The sequence below is a fragment of the Mustela nigripes genome, chromosome 2 (genome assembly GCF_022355385.1).
Source record: "Mustela nigripes isolate SB6536 chromosome 2, MUSNIG.SB6536, whole genome shotgun sequence".
Lineage (NCBI taxonomy): Eukaryota > Metazoa > Chordata > Mammalia > Carnivora > Mustelidae > Mustela > Mustela nigripes.
The window spans coordinates 92,818,839-92,841,553 of record NC_081558.1 but is presented as its reverse complement, the minus strand read 5'-3'; the positions used below and the strand labels follow the sequence as shown (position 1 = coordinate 92,841,553).

Sequence of the window (22,715 nt, the reverse complement as noted above, 5' to 3'; positions counted from 1 at the left end):
CTGCTTTAATTTCTCTTCAGTCTCTTCACATCTTTATTGCCAACATTTATTTTCAGGCCCTCATTCTAAATTATTCCTGTGACCTTTGTTTATATGTAAGGAAACATAGAATAATGATTAAGAACATGGACTTTTGAGTCAGAAGAGTCAGATAACCCCATATTTGGATCCTTACTCTATCACTTAGAATGTATGGGTGTTCTGAAGTTCAGTTTTCTCATCTGTGGAAAAGGAATATTAACACTTAGTTCATACAATGATTGTGAAATTTAAATTTATGGCCCTTAGAACACAGTGCTGGGTACATAATAAGCATTCAGTAGAAGATTATATTTACCATTCTGCTTAGAATATGATTCTTGAAAACAAAATTTTAGCACTCTTCTGATAAAAATTCTTCTGCAGTAGCTCCTTATTGCCATTAGGTTAATATCCAGATGATTTAACATGGAATTTTAAATGATCTTCCATTTAAATGGGAATGTATCCTGTTTTCCTTTTCAGCTTTCTCTCTTGCTCTCTCCTCCCTATTTGTGCCCCAGGTGCAGAAAGATAACAGTCTCTCAAAAGCACAACATTTCGTGCCCTCTGGGACACCTTTTCCTATAGCTAGATAATTTTTAGCAGTTCAAAACTCAGTTTACATGTTATCTTTTTGGGAACTCTTCTGTAACTACTTTTGACTCCAGATTAAGCTTTCCCACATAGTATTCCTTACATTCTGTTGCAGCTGCCTGGTTTTCTAGTCTATTTCCCCTAATGTATAATGAATCTTTGAGATTAGAGAAGGTCAAAGAATGTTGAGTTTTGGTTATTAGATGTTCATCTGCAGGAACAATAAAGTTTTCAAGACAGTGTTTTTACTGTTCTGCACAAAATGAGCTTATTCTTTCTTCCAAATACTACACTTGTGTTAGTAAAAGGAAATGTGCACAATTTTTTAAGTTTATCTTTATTTGGGATGTGAAGATCCCAGAAAAGAATAAGTGTTGTCATCTGCTTTTTTTTTTTTTTTTTTAAAAAAAGTAGCTTCAAGAACTTTAATTTAATAAAGTACTTTTTAAAAGTGATTTCTTCATTGTCAGCCTTTGCTAATTTGATTACTCTTCAGTACTATCTTAAATATCAGTGTAATACTGAATTATCTTCATGTGTCTTCCTCATTGGTGAGAATATGACCTCTGATGTCGAACAGTCCTGGTTTCAAACCCTTGCTAATAATGACTACTTCTGATCGATATAAATATTAAATTATGTAGCAGTATGCCCTCAAACCAGTACCTGACACATTTAGGTGCTTGATAAATTTAAATTTCCTTTTATACTTTTCAGATGTTTCACAGTGAATGTTATGTGGCCATCTAATTAAATCCTATTCACTCAATTTTAAAAAGGCTATCCTGTTCTGAAGGTCCCTCCAGCTCAGCTCTCTCTGCTACGGTTAGAGTTAATACAAAAAAATTTGAACACTTGATTACTCTGATTGGCCTAATTCCCTGCTAGGATGTTAACTCTTTGAGGGCACAGATACATACAGTCTTAAAATTATTTTTCTTTCCTTGACATTTTACAGAGTGCTCAGAATATGGGAGAAATTCAGTACATATTTGTTGCTTAATTGATCTTTTTCAGTGTGCTGCTGTGCTCCCTCACCTTATTACCAACAAGCATTTATTTAGGAAGATTAATAATAACAACCCAAGTAAACCAAATTTTTAAAGGAAAACATATTGGAGAAAATCATACTGAGCATTCCATAGCTAAATAGAACTGAGTGTTTGGGATTACCAGTTTTGCTGCTCCTTCCATTAGGATAACTAGGAAATAACTATATAATTTGGTTCTCAAAAATAAGTTTGGTTTTATGAATTTACTTAACAACAAGCCAATTGGCTATTTTCCATTTATTTTTTTCTTTTGTATTAGTGTTCTAGGATATTTTAATTCATGTTTACAAATTTGAATGTGTCTTACAGGAGGATTTGTTGGTATTGAGGAAAACAGTAAAATCCTTCTTGGCTGTTTGCCAGCAGTGCCTATCTAATGTTAATACTCCAGTGAAGGAACAGGTAAGAAATTATCAGTTAAGAGCTCTCAATAAAAAATTACTAAATACATTGAAGAACAATGAGATTCTGAGTTAATTTTTTATGGCAGTTCTTAGCATACAAATCAATCCTTAACATTTATGGAACGTGGGACAAAAGTACAGATATCTGAATATATAATATAACAGAGCAAGCTAACTAACTTGTTATAGGTCTTTTACCTACACTGGCATAATGACCTGGTTCAATAATTCCTGATTCCTAAGAATTCTGTCCTAAAACTGGGAGGGTTAGAGAGCTGGCCTGTGGTCCAGCCTCTTCTTATCACACCAGGAAGAACTTTACACACACATGTGTATAAACACTCCAGCCCATATGTCCAAACTTTTTGTCAGTGTTATACCCTCAAACATCCGTCCTGGGACCTGGGAGTATGCACATAGGTGATATGCCTAGGGAGGAGCCAGTGCAGCCTTTTGTAGCAGAATCCGTTTTCTTAGGGCAAGGAATCCTTGAGTCCCTGCATTGTCCCTGAATAGTAGGGGTGCAAGTGGATATAGCGCATTGGTTCAACAGACCATCCTCACTCCTTGGGTTGAGGCAGCATAGCCCAAGGCAGTACCATTTCCATGAAGTGATTTTGTAAACTATTTATTTCTATTATTCTATTGGGAATAGGTACTTTATTTAGGTACTTACCTAAAAGTACTATATACTAGTACTATATAAAAGTACCTATATAAAGCAGGGTCCTTTTTCCCATACTGGTTTTTTTTTTTTAATAATCATAATGTTGGACTAGAAAATATCTAGTTAGTCTAGTTAAAGAGTACTGTAGTACTCTTTGTTATCCCTTCTTACAAGTAGGTTGTCACAGTTGTCTATTAAAATTATCAGCACCTAACTTAAAATGGGAACAGAGATGGTCTTCCTAAACCTTACTCACTAAACCTTCTGAACCCTATCAGTGTTGTCTAAAAGTACCTGGCTCAGGACATTTAAACCAAATTAAACCAAACCAATTCATTGTTTCTGCATAATCACTGGTGATACTTAAAAATGTGTCCTCAATAAAAAATATATATATTTCCCCCTGGATTCCCTTTATGCTGCCCTTTTCAAGTGGCTCTTTCTAAATATATTTATGTAATTTATGATTGTGTAGCCAGAGCATGAACTGCCATGATTCTTGCTGGAGGTAGATAGCCAAGTATATAGCCATCTCCAAATGCATACCAAAATTATGTTTTCCCATAGAAATCAATATTTAGAAGGGGATAAGTGCATTGTTTTGAGTTACCAGAGGCCTCAGTTATCCCACAACAAGATCATTCAGTTACAGTAAACTGCTGACACAGGATTATTTCATACTATCCATTAAATCGGACAAATTTGACAACATTAACTATTATACTTTCTCTTTAGGGAAATGTATTAAAGGTTCCCTTATGTGATTAAATTTGTTGACAAGCTTTCAGATACTGATTTTTATGTGAATGGTCTTAAATTCAATTTTAAATCTATTGTTAGAGGTTTTTTGTGTTTTTGGTGTTTTTTGTTTTTGTTTTTGTTTTTGTTTTGCATTAGATATTTTAAAGAAGAATCTTAGATAGTAGCTTTAAGGTTTAGAGTATTGCATTGTAATTTGTTGGATAATACAGTTTGTGTTAAGATAAGCAGTATATAGTTGATTTCTAACCTCTGTCATAATTTATTATACTAATTTCATATTTCTAGAGTCGGCTTTAAGTCTTTTTTTTTTTTAAGTTAAGTCAAAATCTCTTAATTGTTTTGGATTAATACGGCCAAGTAAAAGAAAAACATTATATTTAGGGGGAAAAAGTCTTAAATGGGACTAGTTAATGAGAAAAAGTAATTTCATTAAGTTTGGAAATTAAAACTAAATAACTTAAATTTAAATACTCCATTTGTGTCATGATATTGTTATTAAAGTACATTTAATTTAGTATGTTTTCATTAACATTGATCCGTAACTGTAGTTATATATTACTGATGAATTCCCTCTGCATTGCAGGCATTCATGTTACTCTGTGATCTTCTGATGATATTTAGCCACCAGTTAATGACAGGTGGCAGGGAAGGCCTTCAACCTTTGGTGTTTAATCCAGATACTGGACTCCAATCTGAACTCCTCAGTTTTGTGATGGATCATGTTTTCATTGACCAAGACGAGGAGAACCAGAGCATGGGTATTTGTAGCTACTATCTTGTCAATATTGATGTTTTTTATTCTTTTTTAAGACTTTATGTATTTATTTGAGAGGGAGAAAGAGAGAGAGAGAGAGCATGAATGGGGCAGAGGATGTAGAGGGAAAAAGAGGGAGAAGCACGCTCCCCACTTAGCAGAGAGTCCGACACAGGGCTAAGTCCCAGGATCCTGGAATCACAACTTGAGCTGAAGGCAGATGATTAATTAACTGAGCCACACAGGTGCCCCAGTGTTGATCTTTTATTTACCAACCCCAAAATATATTAGGAAATAATCAAATTCAGTCCTAAAAAGTAGTAGGATTTTTAAAAACAGTTATGAAGTACCTGGGTACTCAGTTGGCTAAGTGTCTGACTCTTGATTTTGGCTCTGGTCATGATCCCAGGGTTGTGAGATCGAGCAGCACGTTGGACTCCATGCTGGAGTCCACTTAAGATTCTCTCTCCCAGGGACGCCTGGGTGGCTCAGTTGGTTAAGCAGCTGCTTTCAGCTCAGGTCATGATCCCAGGGTCCTGGGATCGAGTCCCACATCGGGCTCCTTGCTCGGCAGAGAGCCTGTTTCTCCCTCTGCCTCTGCCTGCCTCTCTGTCTGCCTGTGCTCGCTCACTCTCTCTCCCTCTGTCTCTGACAAATAAAAGATTCTCTCTCCCAGCTATCCCTCCTCCCACTTTCACATGCTCTCTCTCTCTCAAAATAAAAATAAAAAGAATTAATACATTCATGTAGTTCAGAAACCAACAAGAAGAAAAATGTACACAGTGACATCTCCGTCCTTTAGAATAATACCATAGAGGTCTTTCCTTAGCACTACATATAGAGTTTCTTTATTCTTTGCCAACAGATACAAAGTATTTCATTGTTTATAGCTCATTTTATATTATCCATCTCCTACTAATGTTTGGCTCATTACCAATCTTCTGTTATAAATTTTGCTATCATAAATAATTGTGTACATTTGTCATTTCCCACATGTATAAAATGTATATTTAGGATGGATGTGTTTCTAATTGAACTATGTCCAGGCTCACAATTTTTCTAAAGAAAGCCCCAAGTTTCTATTCCTGAGTTGTCATCATGTATTACTTACATTAACAAAATGTTATACTATAAGATACTAAGTGTTAAAAGACTGTTAACAAACCTCACCAGTTGGGGTGCCTCAGTGGCTCAGTCAGTTAAGCCTCTGCCCTCCACTCAGGTTGGGATCAAGCCCTGTACAGGGAACCTACTTCTCCCTCTCCTTCTCTATTGTGCTCTCTCTTGCTATCTCTGTTGCTATCTTTGTCTCTCTCTCTCAAATAAATAAATAAAATCTTTTAAAAAAAACCCTGACCATGCAAAATTGTGCTCAGCCTGCATAATGATAATGTGTAACATAATTAGACCAATATCAATAATTGTAATAAGTGATAGGTTATTTGTGAAATAGATGATTTAAGGTCTGTAGCATATCTGATCCGTGGATCTATTTGGTGCTACTAAAGCGGGTTTTTTTTACTTAACAGAACATTTTAGAAAATACTAAATTATAAAATAAAGTCTATTTACCATCCATTTTAATCCCAGGAGATAAAATTTACTTACTATTTCTCTTTAGCAAAAAGGGAAGAGAGCAGTTGAGTAAGTTCTTTCATAAAAAAATATATATATATATATACACACACACACACACATACACATATATGTACATACACATATGTGTACATACACATATGTATATGTGTGTATATGTTATATATAATATATAAATAAATATAAAACGTGTGTGTATATAAATATATACACATAGATAGGTAGATATATATATATATATATATATATATATATATATATATGGAAAGAAAGAATACTTCCTTACTAAGAGCAGGCAAAAGCCTGAGAGAGTCAGTACAGAGCCTAAAACAAATGTGTCAACATCTGGAGCCTTGTGAAGAAATTTTTTCTAGGATTAAAAAAAAAGACAAGCCAGTGGAGCCTGAGAATTAAAAACTTGAGGAAGAAATACTACTTGTTTTGAAAGTATTCAGTAGCAGCTTTGTTTTAAGAATTCTGTATGTGTAGAGGTGCCTGGGTGACTCAAGTCAGTTAAGTTGATTTCAACTTAGGTCTTGATCTCAGGATCATGAGTTAAAGCCCCATGTTGGACTCCACACAGGGCATGGAGCCTACATTTAAAAAAAAATGTATATGAGCATAAACGGTTTGCAAAATATATTTAATGCTGATAATGTTACCATTTTTAAGACAAGCACTGAAACCTAACATCTCCATATATTTCCATTTCTCCCTATATATTCCTTTCTAAAAGAAGGCTTTTCCCTATGTCTTAAAAATTTCCAGAAATTTCTTCTCTGTTGAAATATAGCTAATAGGATGTAAAATATATTGAAATGAGGAGAGATGGCATTTTTAAGGTAAACAGACAAAAGTATTATGACAGAAATATCATAAAAAAATTTATGTATGATTTGCTTATCTTACCCAGTCTTTGCTATGACAGTTTCCTAAAGGTGGGAACCTTGGTAACTACTAAACATTTAATAAGCATATGATTAAATATAGCACCCTAAAGTAATCAGTGTCATTAACAGTTTTTATCTTACCTAAAACTGAATTATGTTATTTATAAAGTTATAAGTTGGTATTTAATTATACAGATTGTCTACATTGTTTTACCTTGGTAAAGGGCCAAAGTTCATAACCAATTTATTTTCTGTGGTAGAGGGTGATGAAGAAGATGAAGCTAATAAAATTGAAGCCTTACATAAAAGAAGGAATCTACTTGCTGCCTTCAGCAAACTTATCATTTATGATATTGTTGACATGCATGCAGCTGCAGACATCTTTAAACACTACATGAAGGTATAGTTTCATAGTCTTATTTTTCTCCTCTATCTAAATGGCAGAGAAATTTGCACTGAAAAATGAAAAGATAACAAGCTAAACTGCCAGGTAACTGTATATTATTGATGATTTTTCTGATATTTAAGAAAGATTTCTTTCTTTTATAGAATCACGAGTTTTTTGTCACTCTGTACCATTATATTAACCCCATTAAGTAGGAGTTCTCACATTATTGTAAGAACACCTTCTTATTTTCATATGATTTATAGACTCTTTTGATTGACATGGAAGAAATCTAATCTCTCTTCCTTATGACATCTCTTTAAGACATTTTTGTAAGTATGCCTGCTGTGTACTATGCCACCTGCCAGGCACTAAAGTTACAAATATCTTTTAAATTCCTGCTCTGGGTGCAGTTGGTTAAGTGTCCAAATCTTAGTTTTGGCTCAGGTCATGATTTCTTAGGTCCTGGGGTCAAGCCCTGTGCTTGGCAAGGAATCTGCTCAAAGATTCTCTCCCTCTGCCCCTCCCCCTACTTGTGCACTCTCTCAAATAAATAAATCTTCAATAAATAATATTCTTGCTCTAAAGTAGTCTAAAGCTGAAAACTGTCAACAATTAGACAATTGCACTATATAATATAATAGAGGTATGTATAGGGGTTCCCGGAAATGTATGAAACAGACACCCAACTCTAAAGAAATATGAGGGTTAGTGGAAACTGCATAGTAGTGACTTCTGGACTAAGATGATAAACATAAATTAATAAGCAAAGAAGTAGCAGGAGGAATTGGGGGCAGATTGAACTTAATGTACAGAGACACAAAAGAATGTGAATTCTTTGGGGGAAATGCAAGTAATTTGATGTAACAACATAGATTGCTTATGAGAATGGAGCCAGAGGTAAGATTTAAAGAAGGTATCACTAGTAATTATATGCTGTGAGAAGCCTGGATTTTTTTCCTGAGGGAGGTAAGGAGATTTTGAAGGGTTTTAAGCCATTCTTTATATGGCAGGATTTTGATAGGTACTCCCCCTTTCTGGCTGTTTACTCTGCTTTCCTTAAGCTCCATTGTGTTTCTGACCTTCTAAAAAAGCAGTGCTCAGAAGCCTTTATGACAGGCATACTTCTTAGTTTGTGTGTTTTATCTTGTTCTCCTGTCAGAGATAGTGTTTTGTTTTGCCGATGTTCAGAATATATTGTGTTCCATTGATCCACTTGTGTCTTTATCCATGTTTAGTTAATGATCCAGTTCTAGTTATGACATAGTAACTAATTATTTTGCTAAACAGCTGCAGTGTGAGTACTGTGCTATAGTCAAGAGATTTAAATAAAACACGATTTCTATACTAAGGAGCTTACAGTTTAATAAACTAAAATGCCAGCATAATATGTAGCATGGTAATAGTGGTTGTCTGTGTTCTGTGCCATTTGTATTTGAGACACTGTTCTAAGGCTTTTACAAAATATGTTTGTTGATTAAAGTAATCCTCTGAGGTAGGGAATATGTCATTTACAGTTAAGGTAATTAAGGCTCAGAGAAGTTAAGTTACTTTAAAAGGTCTTATAACTCTCAAAAGTAGCAAAAACTGGAATTTGTTTCTAGGTTTGTCTAGCTTCTAAGCTCTTCGCATTAGATTATAAAGCCTCAGCATGATTATTGTGATAGATGTACCAATTACAAAGCAAACATGGAATAGAAAGAGAGACTTAGTGACAGGAACCCAAGAGGGCTTCCTAAAGTAATGTCTAAACACAGTTTGAATAGATGAATATGAGCCTACCATGGTTTTTTTCCTTTTCATCTCTTAACAGTACCATATTGGTTTTAAGAAATGAGCCTTAACCAAAACTTGCTATCTTCCTTAGCAATTTTTGCACCTTTGCTTATTCTAAGCTTTAATTTTTTTGAGAATATTTTAATAGTTACTTGCTACTCTTTATTAAATACCTCAGTTATGTGGCTTTTTGCCCCAGTTCCCTATGTAACTATTTACAAATAGGAATTCATTGGAGATCTGATTATTGAACCACTTTAGTATATTAATTTATCTTTCTCTTTTTTTCATCTCATATCCTGGAAGCATGAAATTCAATTGCTATGCTCATAAACTCACTTCTTCACATAAGTCATAGGTTTTTAGGCATTAGCTTAGAAATAACATCCAGATTTAGTGGTTTTAGTGGTTTTAAACTTAGCGGTTCTCACAAGGAAAATTCTTGAAATCCTGTGACCAAAAAACTTGAATTATTAAAGAAGTCACTGTTTTTGTTTTTTATATTACAATAGGAAAGTATAAACATGTTGGGGGAGCAGGGAATGTCCTAGTACAAAAGAACTAAATAAAAGGTCTATTACCCTAATCTTCCCTTCCCCCTTATTTAGGCCCACTCCCCAGAGGTAAGTGATTTTAACTGTTTTGGTTTTAGTTCTTTGTGAAGTTTCTACCAAAGTTCTGTCTTGATTTGTCACCTTTTAAGTGGTGTCTACTACAAAGAATAAGGAATTTCATTTACCTGTGTCACTTCGTCCCCTAGAATTTCCAGTTTTAACATTAGTTATTTCATAATCTTAAATGTGTATTCCTTTAACTTTAGAAAATATCTTTTATCTCTCATTATGTTTAAGATGAAGAAATTAAACTCTCTTAAACTACCTTTTCCATTTCTTTTACCAGTCCACAATTTGTCTCATGAAATTTCAGTAACTTTAAAGCTATGTTTTTTCTTTTTCTCACAGTATTACAATGACTATGGTGATATTATTAAGGAAACACTGAGTAAAACCAGGCAGATTGATAAAATTCAGTGTGCCAAGACCCTCATTCTCAGTTTGCAGCAGGTAAGAAATCTGAAAAGAAAGAGATAAAGAGTAGAATTAATGTTATTGAGCTTTTATGTGCCAAGTATGTACTAGGTATATCATTCCTCATTTAAATTAGGTCACTGTATCAGTACAATAGTATGGATACTTTCTGATACAAAAACATGTTGTATGACTTTTCTTTTAGAAAATAATCTTGTAGTTCACATTTCAAATAGATGGAATTCTAAGGTGATCTACTCTTGGACTAGATGAAATGCCAAACAGACATTTAAAAAGTAATCATTTAAAAAGAAAAATATGAAGATATATTTTAAGAATATTTAATGAAGACAGGGCTACAATAGTACTTAAATAAGAAAATAAGTCACATATAGCAGCATTTGGGTGGCTCAACTGGTTAAGCAGCTGTCTTCAGCTCAGGTCATGATCCCAGTGTTCTGGGATCACGTCTCCTGTAAGCCTTCCTGCTCAGTGTGGAGTCGGCTTCTCCCTCTCCCTCCCATAGCTCATGCTCTCTCTCTCGCTCTCTCTCCCTTTCAAATAAATAAATAAAATTTTTTTTAAAGTAACGTTTCATATATATATATATATATATATATATATATATATATATGCGTTCTGAATTGATAAGGGCTTACTGAATGCTGAGATTTCAGGGGGTGAGTGGGGCTGTAAGTATGTGTATATAAACTTAAATACATTTATACATCAACCAGCATCCTAAAGAGTTTAAACAAACGGCAAATTCAGGGAAATATTTTCAACCATACATAACAAATCCTACAATCAGTAACAAAGATAAATCCCATAGAAAAGTGAATAAGGGATATGAAAAGCCACTTTTCAGAAGAGGAAATCTAAAAAACCAATAACGATATGAAAAGAGGCTTAATTTCATTAATAATTAATAAAGTACCAATTGAAACAAAGAAGTGTTTATCACTGATGGGCAGATTAGCATGAATTTAAATGATGGTTAATACCAATGATTGATAAAGCTGTGGAGAAAAAGGCCCATTGTAAAAGAAATTGCTGTTGCCTTCTTAAAATACAATTTTGCAGGATATTTCAAAATTGAAGAAAGATATTTTAAAAGTCACTATTTTTGCTGCTAGGTATCTACATTGGTACATGAAGGTACACACAAAGATATTTATGTAAAAGATGTTTATTGCAGCAAGTCTGTAATATGAAAAATTGAAGATCGTCTAATTATCCCATCAGTAGAGGAATGGTTAAAGTGTGCAACTCTGAAGTAGCTAAAAGATTTTTAAGACAAAATATTAAGTGAAAAATAGCAAGTTTCAGAGAAAGGGCACCCTCTTACACTGTTGGTGGGAATACAAACTGGTGCAGCCACTCTGGAAAACAATATGGAGGTTCCTCAAGAAGTTAAAAATAGAACTACTCTATGATCCAGCAATTGTACTAGTAGGTATTTTACCCAAAAGATACAAAAACACTGATTCAAAGGGATACATGTACCCCAGTATTTATATTCTATATATTAAATGTTATTATCAACAATCAAATTATTGAAAGAACCCAAATATCCATCGCTGATGAATGGATAAATATGTGATGTGTGGGAGGAATATTACTCAGCTTAAAAAAGAATGAAATATTTGCAAGGATGTAAATGGAGTTAGAGATTATTATGCTAAGTGAAATAAGTCAGAAAAAGACAAATAACATATGATTTCTCTCATATGTGGAATTTAAGGAAAAAAAGATGAACATAGAGGGAGAAAAAGGAAAAAAGTGGGACAAACCAGAAAATGGACTCTTAACAATGGAGAACAAACAGGGTTACCAGAGGGGAGATGGCAGGAGGATAGGCTAAATGGGTAATGGGTATTAAGGAAGGCATTTGTGATGAACACTGGATGTTTTAGATACGTGATGAATCACTAAATTCTATAACTAATACTAATATTACCCTCTACATTAACTGCCTGCAATTTAAATAAAAGCTTGAGAAAGAAAAACAGCAAGTTTCAGAACAAACTACATAGTATAGTGTCATTTATGTTAAAAGTTTTCTATATGTAATACATTAATATGTCTAATCTGGTCTAGAAAACCTTGAAACTTTAACATTGATTACCTTTGGAGAGAAGAATGATATTCAGTGGAAAAGAGGAAGGAGAACTTTTATTTTTATATTCCTTGAATTTTGCACAGAGATAGATTTCTTTGTATTTAAGTGTAAGTTTTAAAGTTTAAGGCAATTGTGGGTAGCCATCTCTGAAAACATTTTGAAGTTCAAGAATTTATAAATAATTACATGTGGATACATTTGGAAAATGTTTGGAAGAACTGCTGTTTCTAGTTATGGCACTGTAAGTAGTTCAAACCAATGTGTTGCTGAAGATGAAGAAAACTAAAAAGATGAACAACAAAATTTATTGAAGTGATAAAAGTGCTATTTCAGTGGGATGGTATGATAAGAGTGAACTGAGAGATGGGTGAGTAAGTGAAGAAAATAAATGTAAACAGTACTATTCTGGATCTTTGCCAAAAAGGAGAATCAAAACAATGTATTGATAGCTGGCATAGAAGATTGAGTTAAGAAGTTAATGGCTTTTGTATTTTGGGGTTTTAAGATGCATACATCTTAACTATTGTTAAGGACAATATTGTATAATATAATAACTATTGTAGGAGCAAAATTGCTAAATAGGTAAAGTGGATTGAGATCTCTAGTACATAAGGAGGGAGTGGCTTTAGATGGAAGCCTGGACTATTCATTTCTCATAATAAGAGGGAAGATAGATGTGTATGATAAATTTAAGTTTCTAACCTTGGTGGTAGAATGATAATAGCTTTTATATTCTTTAGTACTTCAGGTTTATTTGGTTGTTATTTTGATACAATATATGTAATGTATATGTAATTTATAAAAGCCCTCTATCCAGCTTAAGAACTTTATTGTATATTTTGTTGTTGGGTGGTAAATATCACCCCATATATCCAATGTCCTCTTTTACTTTTCTAAGGTAATCTGAACCCTATATTTAGTATATTGTCATCCCTATTAAAACAACAAAAAGAACACATAGGTGTTTATGAATACAAATATATTTCTATAAACATGTTTCCTTTCCCCAGCCCAAAATATATCTTTTTTTTTGTTAAAAAGAAATAAATTCCTGTCTTCATTTAATCACAAAACTAGCATGAAAATGAGCTCAAGAAATTAGTACTGGTAGATGACTTGGAGAAGGGGAACAAAGTGGCTACAGTTCAATGTAAGGAAGGAAATACATATTTTACCATGTGCCTTTTAAATATTTTAAAATTGTATTACCTATTCTAATAATAAATAAGATAAACAAACTTTTCTTAGCTGTAGGTTTTTTCCTCTTTTTTTCTTTCAACCAGTTGTTTAATGAACTTGTTCAAGAGCAAGGTCCCAACCTTGATAGGACATCTGCCCACGTCAGCGGCATTAAAGAATTGGCACGTCGCTTTGCCCTTACATTTGGACTGGATCAGATCAAGACACGAGAAGCAGTTGCCACACTTCACAAGTGAGTGAGCTAAATAAATACTTTCTGTTACACAGAATCTGGTTTACTGGAGTTTAAATGAAATGACTGTTATTTGACCCATTTTTAAAGTGACAAATGATTGAATTTTCAAGTTATAAGAACTTTAGAGATTGTGTAGTGTAGTGAATCTCAACTAGGAGGGACTTTTTAATTTGAAAAATAATTTAACTGCCCGTTTTTTCAACTTATAAAGTATATAAAGTAAAGTTTCACAAAATACTCTTGTCTGTCAGTGAGAAGATGTTACAGGAGACGTGGTTTAAAAACACTGTGCAATGCTGATTTGGTCAACCTTACTTCATAACTGAAAACTGACTGACAGAATTTCATAACTGAAAACTGAGTGACACACAGCTGTTTGATACCATGACCAACTCTGAGAACCAAGTTTTCTGACAGTCTAGTTATCTTCTTAGGGTATTGTGCTACCCCTACAAGATACACATAGAAATTTAGCTTTGTTTCACAACTCAGAGTTTTGTACTATAAATATTAAGCATATATATCATACAAATTAACATGGTTTTCTCCTTCAAATTTATCATATTTTTCTACATTTAGTGATGATTATCCTGCCTTTCTGAATACTTTCAAATTCTAGCCCACTGAGAGAACTATACTCCCTAGCTGGAAAAAATAAGGTGATACTTTCTTTTACTTCAGGGATGGCATAGAATTTGCCTTTAAATACCAAAATCAGAAAGGACAAGAATATCCACCTCCTAATCTGGCTTTCCTGGAAGTACTAAGTGAATTTTCTTCAAAACTCCTTCGACAGGACAAAAAGACTGTGTAAGTTGCTTTTATCATAACACGCTTGTAATTTTAAATGTTTTTTTTTTTTTTTTAGAAAAATGTTAATCATCTAGATATAATTACTGTTGATAACATAAGCTCTGATAGCTTATTTTAAGGAACTACAGTTTTCTATCAAGCATTTATATAGTTCTTTCCCTGCTTGCTTTTAGTACTTTGGAATGAAGTGGGAAATGATTTCTTATTCCACAATTCAAAGAAATAGGGACATTGGCTTAGCCATTCTCTTTTCCTTTTATATTAATTGTGTTTTAGTTTTACAGATGGCCATTAACAACACCGTTTAGGGACATCGACCCCCTCACAAAAATTTTGTGTAACTCTTTTTTTTTTTTTTTAATTTAAAATATCAGACATTCCTTTCTACTTCATTTTTAAAATTTTTATTGTAGTTGAGATGCAGTATTATATTAGTTTCAGGTGTACAACAGTGACTCAACAATTCTTTACATGATTCAGTGCTCACCGTGGTAAGTATAGTAACTGTCTTTTACATAGAACATTATTACAGTATTATTGACTGTATCCTCTATGCTGTACTACATATAAGTTTTGATTCTCCAAAAACTTAACTATTAATAGCCCCCTATTGACTGGAAGCCTTACTGATATCAGCCAATTAACATATTTCATATGTTACATGTTTTATATGCTATATTCTTAGAATAAAGCAAGCTAAAGAAAAGAAAATGTTAAGAAAGTCACAAGGGAGAAAAAATATATTTACACTGTTGTGGTGTATTTATTGAAAGAAATCCATGGACACCTGGGTGGCTCAGTCAGTTAAGCATCTTCCTTTGGCTCAGGGCATGATCCCAGGGTACTGGAATGGAGTTCCACATGAGGCTCCCTGCTCAGTGGGGAGCCTGCTTCTCCCTCTGCCTGCCATTCCTCCTGCTTCTGCTTTTGCTCTCGCTCACTCTCTCTTTGACCAATCAATCTTTAGAAAAAGAAAGAAAAGAAATGCACATATAAGTAGACCTGTACAATTCAAATCCATGTTTAAAGGTGAACTGCATTTTTTATTTGAGTTAGTTCAAAAAGAGTGATTTCTTTTTCTGAAGTTTAAAGAAATAATATATGCAATTTTCATTAAAAAATATTGATGGGATCCCGAATTTTATAAATTGCTAGGAAGGTGTGTCAGTTGTAATAATAGGCTAAATGAACAGAAATTTGGAAAGACAGTTAAATTTTTTATTAATTTGGTATTTCTAAGGGAAGATACTGACTTTGTGTTGGTCAGAAAAAAAATGTTTTTTTAAAGATTTTATTTATTTGTCAGAGAGAGAGCACAAGCACGGGGAGAGACAGGCAGAGCGAGAAGCAGGCTCCCCACTGAGCAGGGAGCCTGATGTGGGACTTGATCCTGGGACCCTGGGATCATGACCCGAGCTGAAGGCAGATGCTTAACTGACTGAGCCACCCAGACATCCCGATCAGAAAATATTTATTAAGCCCATAATCTGCTAGGTAATGTTCTATAGCTATTGTTTTAGTATGGCCAGGCAGTGAACAACACAGAATTTCTGCCCCCAGAAAGCTTTTGTTTTAATGCAGGGAGACACAACATAAATAGAAGAACAAGAGTCTGAGGCACTGAAATAGAGTAATATGATAAATAATAGTAGTGTTGGGTATTTGTGGGGGTGGGGTGGTTTGAAAACTCTTATTATAGGCATTTACAGGTATACATTTTCCTTCAAGTTCTACTTTAGCTGCATCTTGTAGATTCTGGTAGCTTGCATTTTTGTTTTCATTCATCTCAAAGTATTTTTATTATTTCCCTTGTGATGTATTCTTTTATCTTTTGGTTGTTAGGAGTATTTTGTTTAATTTCCACATACTTGTGAATTTCCAAATTTTACTTCCATTATTGATTTTTAATTTCATTCCACTGTGGTTAGTGAATATACTTTGTATAATTTCAGTCCTTTCAAATTTATTGAGGCTTGTTTTACAGACCAACGTACGGTGTGTTCTAGAGAATGTTTTATGTATAATTGAGGAGAATATGCATTCTTCTGCTGGTGTTGGGTGGTGTTGAGTTAGCTGTTAGGTCACGTGGCTTATAGGGTTTGTTTGTTTGTTTGTTTTAGCAGTTTTTAAAAAAAATAGTGTTTTTCAACTCTTCTTTTTCTTTGTTGGTATTTTGCCTAGTTGTTCTATCCATTATTTAAAGTGGGGTATTGGAGTCTTCCCAACTATTATTGCTGAATTGTTATTTTTCCTTTCAGTTTTGTCACTTTTTACTTCATGTATTTTGGAGCTAGGTATACATGTTTATCATTATTATGTCCTCCTGATGGATTGACTCTTAGATATCATTATAAAATATTTTTCTCTGTCTCTAGTAACTTTTGTCTTAAAATCTGTTTTGTCTGATACTAGTATAACTATTCCAGCTGTATTTTAGTTATTGTTTGCATGGTATACCTTTTTTCTATCCTTTGACTTTCTGCCTTTTTTATCTTTGAACCTGAAGCGTGTTTCTTAGAGATGACATGTAGTTGGATCATGTTTTGTTTATAAGAAGTGGATGTTTTCTAGTGTAACATTTTACTTTCTTCAAAAATACTTAATTATACATTTTTAGTTATTTCCTTAGTTTTTTTTTTTTTTGTAGGCCTTAAAATACGCATCTTACCAAAATTTCTTCAAATTTATTCTAAGGAAATATGTAAACTTTACTCCTATGTAGCTCCATTTCTATTCTCCCCCTTTGGTGCCATTATTGTTACACATACCTGCATCTAAATATGTTACAACCCAACAACACATTATTATAATTATTACTTGATGTAATTGTATGTCTTTTAAATACCCTTAGAGGGGAAATGGAGCCTTATATATTTATTATAGAGTTTGTTTTAATAGCCTTATTTTCCATTTCTGGTTCTCTTCATTTCTTCCTGTGGATTGAAAAATACCATCTGGCATCATTTCCTTACACTAATAAATCTTTACTTCCACCTACTTCTTTTGTTTTATTATCAAATATGTGTGTGTGTGTGTGTGTGTGTGTGTGTGTGTGTATTTTATTTATTTGACAGAGATCACAAATAGGCAGAGAGGCAGGCAGAGAGAGAGGAAGGGAAGTAGGCTCCCCGCCAAGCAGAGAGCCCGATGCGAGGCTCGATCCCGGGACCTGGGATCGTGACCCAAGCCAAAAGCAGAGGCTTTAACCCACTGACCCACCCAGGCGTCCCATATTATCAAATATATTATATTTCTATTTTATTGACACAACAGTACAGTAATACACGTTGTTTTTATACAATTGCTGTTTAAATCAGTTAAAAATATATATATATGTATATGTACATGTATATATATGCAGTTATATTGTTTTTTCTAACTACCTATTAATTACGTTTCAGCTCTCTTTGTTTCTTCAAGTGTAGATTATTCTCTGGCATCATTTGCTTTCAGCCTGAAGAACATCTTTTATTATTTCTTGTAAGGGAGGTCAGCCAGCAACAAAGTGTTTTTATTCCATCTGGGAGTGTGTTTATTTTATATTTAGCTTTGGAATATAGTTTTGCTAGATATAACATTCTTGTTTGATAATGTGTTATTTTCAGTACATCGACTGTGTTATCCCACTGCCTCCGCCTCCCATTGTGTCTAATGAGAAGTCATTGGAGTTTAAACTTAATGGAGCTGCCTTGTATACAATGAGTTACTTTCTCTTCTCTCAAGGTTTTTTCTCTGTCTTTGGCTTTTAGCTAAAATTTTGCCTGTGATGCATCTGGGTGTGGATCTTTCTGCATTTATTTGCTTGGACTTTGTTGAGCCTTGAGAATGTGTAGATTAATTTTTTTCATCAAATTTGCAAGTAATTAACCATTATTTCCCTAAGTTTATTTCTACTCCTTCTCCTGGTACTCCCATTACACCTACTAGTGCACTTAATGATATCCCACATTTCTGTGATGCGCTGTTCATTTTTCTCCTTTTTTTTCTCTGCTCTTCAGAATCCATAATCTCTGATATATTTTCAAGATTAATGATTATTCTGCCAGCTCAAATCTCTTGAGCCCCTGTGGAGAATTTTTAATTTTTGTTATTGTACTTTCTAGCTGCAGAATTTCCATTGGTTCTTTTTTAATAATTTCTTTCTTTTTTTAAGATGTATTTATTTATTTACTTATTTGAGAGAGAGTGTATAGCGGTGGGGAGAGACAGAAGGAGAGGGAGAAATAATTCCAAGGAGACTCCCTGCTAAGCACAGACCCACCCACCCCCAACACAGGGCTCACTCTCAGGACCCTGAGATGACGACCTGAGCCAAAACCCAGGAGTCGGATGCTCAACTCACTGAGCCACCCAGGCATCCCTATCATTTCTTTTTATTCATATTTTCTATTTCCAGAGGTAGTGACATCATATTTTTCATTCTTTATATATACATATATTTTTTTAGTTCTTTGAACATTTTTTAATAATAGCTTTGCAGTATTTTGGGGCCACTGTTGTTTTGTTTTTTTGTTGTTGTTTTTTTTTTTATTTAACAGAGAGAGAGAGATCACAAGTAGGCAGAGAGGCAGGCAGAGAGAGAGGGGGGGAAGCAGGCTCCCTGCTGAGCAGAGAGCCCCATGCAGGGCTCGATCCCAGGACCCTGAGATCATGACCTGAGCCAAAGGCAGAGGGCCTAACCCACTGAGCCACCCAGGCACCCCTGATTTAGCTTAATTTTTTAAAGAAGTTTTGGTTCATGCCAAACTTGAGGGAAAGGTACAGAGAATCCCATGTATATACCCCTGCCCTTATACATGCATAGTCTCCCCATTATCAGCATCTACCACCAAAGTGACACAGTTGTTATAATTGATGAACCTACCTTGACATACCAATAATCACCAAAGTTATATTGTAGTTCACTCTTGATGTTGTACATTCTGTGGGTTTAGACAAATGTATAATGACATCCATCTATCATTACGGTATCATACAGAGTATTTTTTTCACTTCCCTAAGAATCCTGTGTTCTGCTTGTTCATCCTTCCTCTCCTCCCCCCCCAACCCCTAGCAACCACTGATCATTTCACCGTTTCCATAGTTTTGCCTTTTCCAGAATGTTACATATTTGAAATCATAGGGTATGTAGCCTTTTCAGATAATCTTTTGTCACTTAGTAATATGCATTTAAAGTCCTTCTATGTCTTTTCATTGCTTGGTAGCTCATTTCTTCTTCATGTTGAGTAATATTCCATTGTGTAGAAATACCACAAATGATTTAGCCATTCACCTACTGAAGGACATCTTGGTTGCTTCCTAGTTTGGGCAGTTACAAATAAAAGTGCTATAAACATTCCTGCATAAGTAATTGTGAGGACTTAAATTGTTAAGTCTTTGGGTAAATACTAAGGTATGTGATTGCTGGGATCACATGGTAGGAGTATGTTTAGTTTTTAAGAAATTGCCTGTCTTCCCAAGTTGCTATACCATTTTCTGTTCCCACCAGTAATGTATGAGAGTTTCTGTTCTGCATCCTCACCAGGATTTGGTGTTGTCAGTGTTCTGGATTTTGGGCATTCTAATAGGTACATAGTGGTATCTCATTTTAATTTGCATTTCCCTGATGACATATGATGTGATGTATCTTTTCATGCTTATTTGCCATCTCTATATTTTCTTTGGTGGGATGTCTATTCAGATCTGAAGTCCATTTTTAAATCAGGTTGTTTGTTTTCTTACTGTTGAGTTTTAAGAGTTCTTTGATTATGTTAGATAGCAGTTCCATTAGGAGATGTATATTTTGGAAATATTTTCTCCCAGTCTCTTCTTACTCTCTAGACAGTGTCTTTAGCAGAGCAGAAGTTTTTAATTTTTTTTTTTTTTTTTTTTTTAAAGAGAGAGAGATCACAAGTAGGCAGAGAGGCAGGCAGAGAGAGGGAGAAGCGGACTCCCCGCTGAACAGAGAGCCCGATGAGGGCCTCGATCCCAGGACCCTGAGATCACAACCTGAGCCGAAGGCAGAGGCTTAACCCACTGAGCCATCCAGGCGCCCAGAAGTTTTTAATTTTAATGAACTCTGCCCCAACAATTATTATTCCAGGGACCTTGCCTTTGGTGTTGTATCTAAAAAGTCATTGCCATATCCTGGTTTTTCTTGGGTATTATTTTCTAGAAGTTTTATATTTTACATTTAGGTCTGTGATCTGTTTTGAGTTGATTTTTGTGAAAGATCAGGGTCTGTGTCTTAGACCAATTTATTTGCATATGGATATCCAGTTGTTCCCGCACTACTTATTGAAGAGACTGCCTTTCCTTCTTTGTCAAGGATCAGTTGACTATATTTGAGTCTATTTCTGGGCTCTCTTTTCTGTTCCATTGGTCTACATGTCTGACCACTTGACAGTACCACACTGTCTTAATTCCTATAGACTTTTCTTTATTTTTCCAGCCTTACTGAGATAAATTTGACATATAGCATTGTGTGTTAAGATGTACAGTGTGTGATGATTTGATATACATGTATATTGCAAAATGATTATACTGTAGCTTTTTTAAGATTTTATTTATTTATTAGACACACAAAGAGAGATCACAAGTAGGCAGAGAAGCAGGCAGAAAGAGGCAGGCTCCCTGCTGAGCAGAGAGCCCGATGAGGGACTCAATCCCAGGACCCTGAGATCATGTCCTGCGCCAAAGGCAGAGGCTTAACCCACTGTAGCTTTATAATAAGATTTCTAGTTGGATAGTGTCAATCCTCCAACTTTGTTTTCCTCCTTCGGTATGGTATTGGCTATTCTGGGTCTTCTGCCTTTGCTTAAAAACCTTAAAATCCACTTGTCACTATCTACAAAATAACTTGTTGAGATCTGGGTTGGAATTGCATTGAATATAGATCAAGTCAGAAAGAACTGACTTAGCAATACTGTCTTTGTAAGCATGAACGTGGAATATGTCTCCATGTATTTAGTTCTTTTATTTCATTCATCAGAGCTTTATTGTAAAAGTTTTCCTCATATATAGATCTTGTATATTTTTTGGCAGATTTACACCTTAATTCATTTTAAGGGGTGCAAATGTAAATGACATTGTTTTGAATTTCAAATTCCACTTGTAATTTTGTATCCTGCAAACTTGGTACAATTGCATGTTCGTTCCAAAAGAGATTTTTCTGTCAGTTCCTTAGGATTTTCTACATAGATAATCATGTCATCTGCAAACAGTAACAGTGATTTCTTCCTTCCCAGTCTCTGTACTTTTTATTTCCTTTTTGTCTCATTGAATTAACTGAAATTCCCAGTACAGTATTAAAAAGAAGTGGTGAGCAGGGACATTCTTGCCTTATACCTGATTTGTTGGGTTATCTTCAGGTTTTTCACCAGTAAGTATGTTAGCTGTACAGTTTTTTGTAGACTGTCTTTATCAGATTGAGAAAAATCCCCTTTTATTTCTAGTTTACTAAGAGTTTTTATCAAGAATAAGTGTTAGATTTTGTCAAATGCTTTTTCTATATTTATTGATGTGATACTTGATTTTTCTTTTTTAGGCTTTTGTTGTGATGGAATATATTAATTTTCAGATGTTGAACCAGCCCTGCATCCCACTGGGTTACATCCCACTCGATCATGCTGTATATACTTCTTTTTCTATTTTTCTAATATTTTGTTGAGGATTTTTGCTTTATATTCATGAATTATTAGTCTGTAGTTTTCTTATAATCTGTCTGTCTGGTTTTGGTATTAGGGTATTACTGGCCTTATGGAATGATATAGAAAGTATTGCTTTTCATTCTGTCCTCTGAAAGAAATTGTAGAGAATTGGTAGCTTTCTTCCTTAAATAACCAGTTAACTCATTTGAGCCTGGTGCTTCCTGTTTGGGAAGGTTATTATTTATCGAATCAATTTATTTAATAGATACAGGCCTCTTCAGATTGTTTCTTCTTCTGGGAGATTTGACAGTTTGTGTTTAAAGGAATTGGTCTCTTTCACCAGGATTATCAAATACGTGGGCATAAAGTTGTTTATAGTATTCCTTTATTTTCCTGTTAATGTCCATAGGATCTGTAATGATGTGTTCTCTTTAATTTCTGGTATTAATAATTTGTATCCTCTGTTCCCCCAACCCCTGCTCTCCTTAGGCTGGCTAGAAACTAATCGATTTTATTGTTGTGTTTAAAGAACCAGCTTTTAATTTTGCTGATTTTCTTTATTGCTTTCTGTTTTTAATTTCATCGATTGCTATTCTAATTTTTATTTTTTTCTTTCACTTTGGATTTAATTTGGTCATCTTTTTCTAGTTTTCTAAGGTGGAAGCTTAGATTGTTGATTTTTGGATCCTCTTTTCTGATTTGTGCATTCAATGCTAACTCCTTCCAACCACTGCTCTTACTGCATTGCATAAATTTTGATGTGCCATTTCATTTAGTTCATGATACTT

General features: G+C 34.2%; 1 protein-coding gene across 3 annotated transcripts in view; it reads left to right on the top strand.

The window, feature by feature from the left end:
• The window catches only part of STAG1 (STAG1 cohesin complex component), a 428,530-nt gene that overhangs the window by 390,380 nt on the left and 15,435 nt on the right, over positions 1-22,715 (top strand). For all 3 annotated transcript variants that reach the window (XM_059390978.1, XM_059390976.1, XM_059390977.1), the window contains 6 exons: positions 1,977-2,069; positions 4,084-4,258; positions 7,001-7,140; positions 9,864-9,965; positions 13,335-13,483; positions 14,168-14,296. In XM_059390978.1, the coding sequence (XP_059246961.1) occupies positions 1,977-2,069; positions 4,084-4,258; positions 7,001-7,140; positions 9,864-9,965; positions 13,335-13,483; positions 14,168-14,296 (788 nt within the window). The remainder of the gene's footprint in view (positions 1-1,976; positions 2,070-4,083; positions 4,259-7,000; positions 7,141-9,863; positions 9,966-13,334; positions 13,484-14,167; positions 14,297-22,715) is intronic.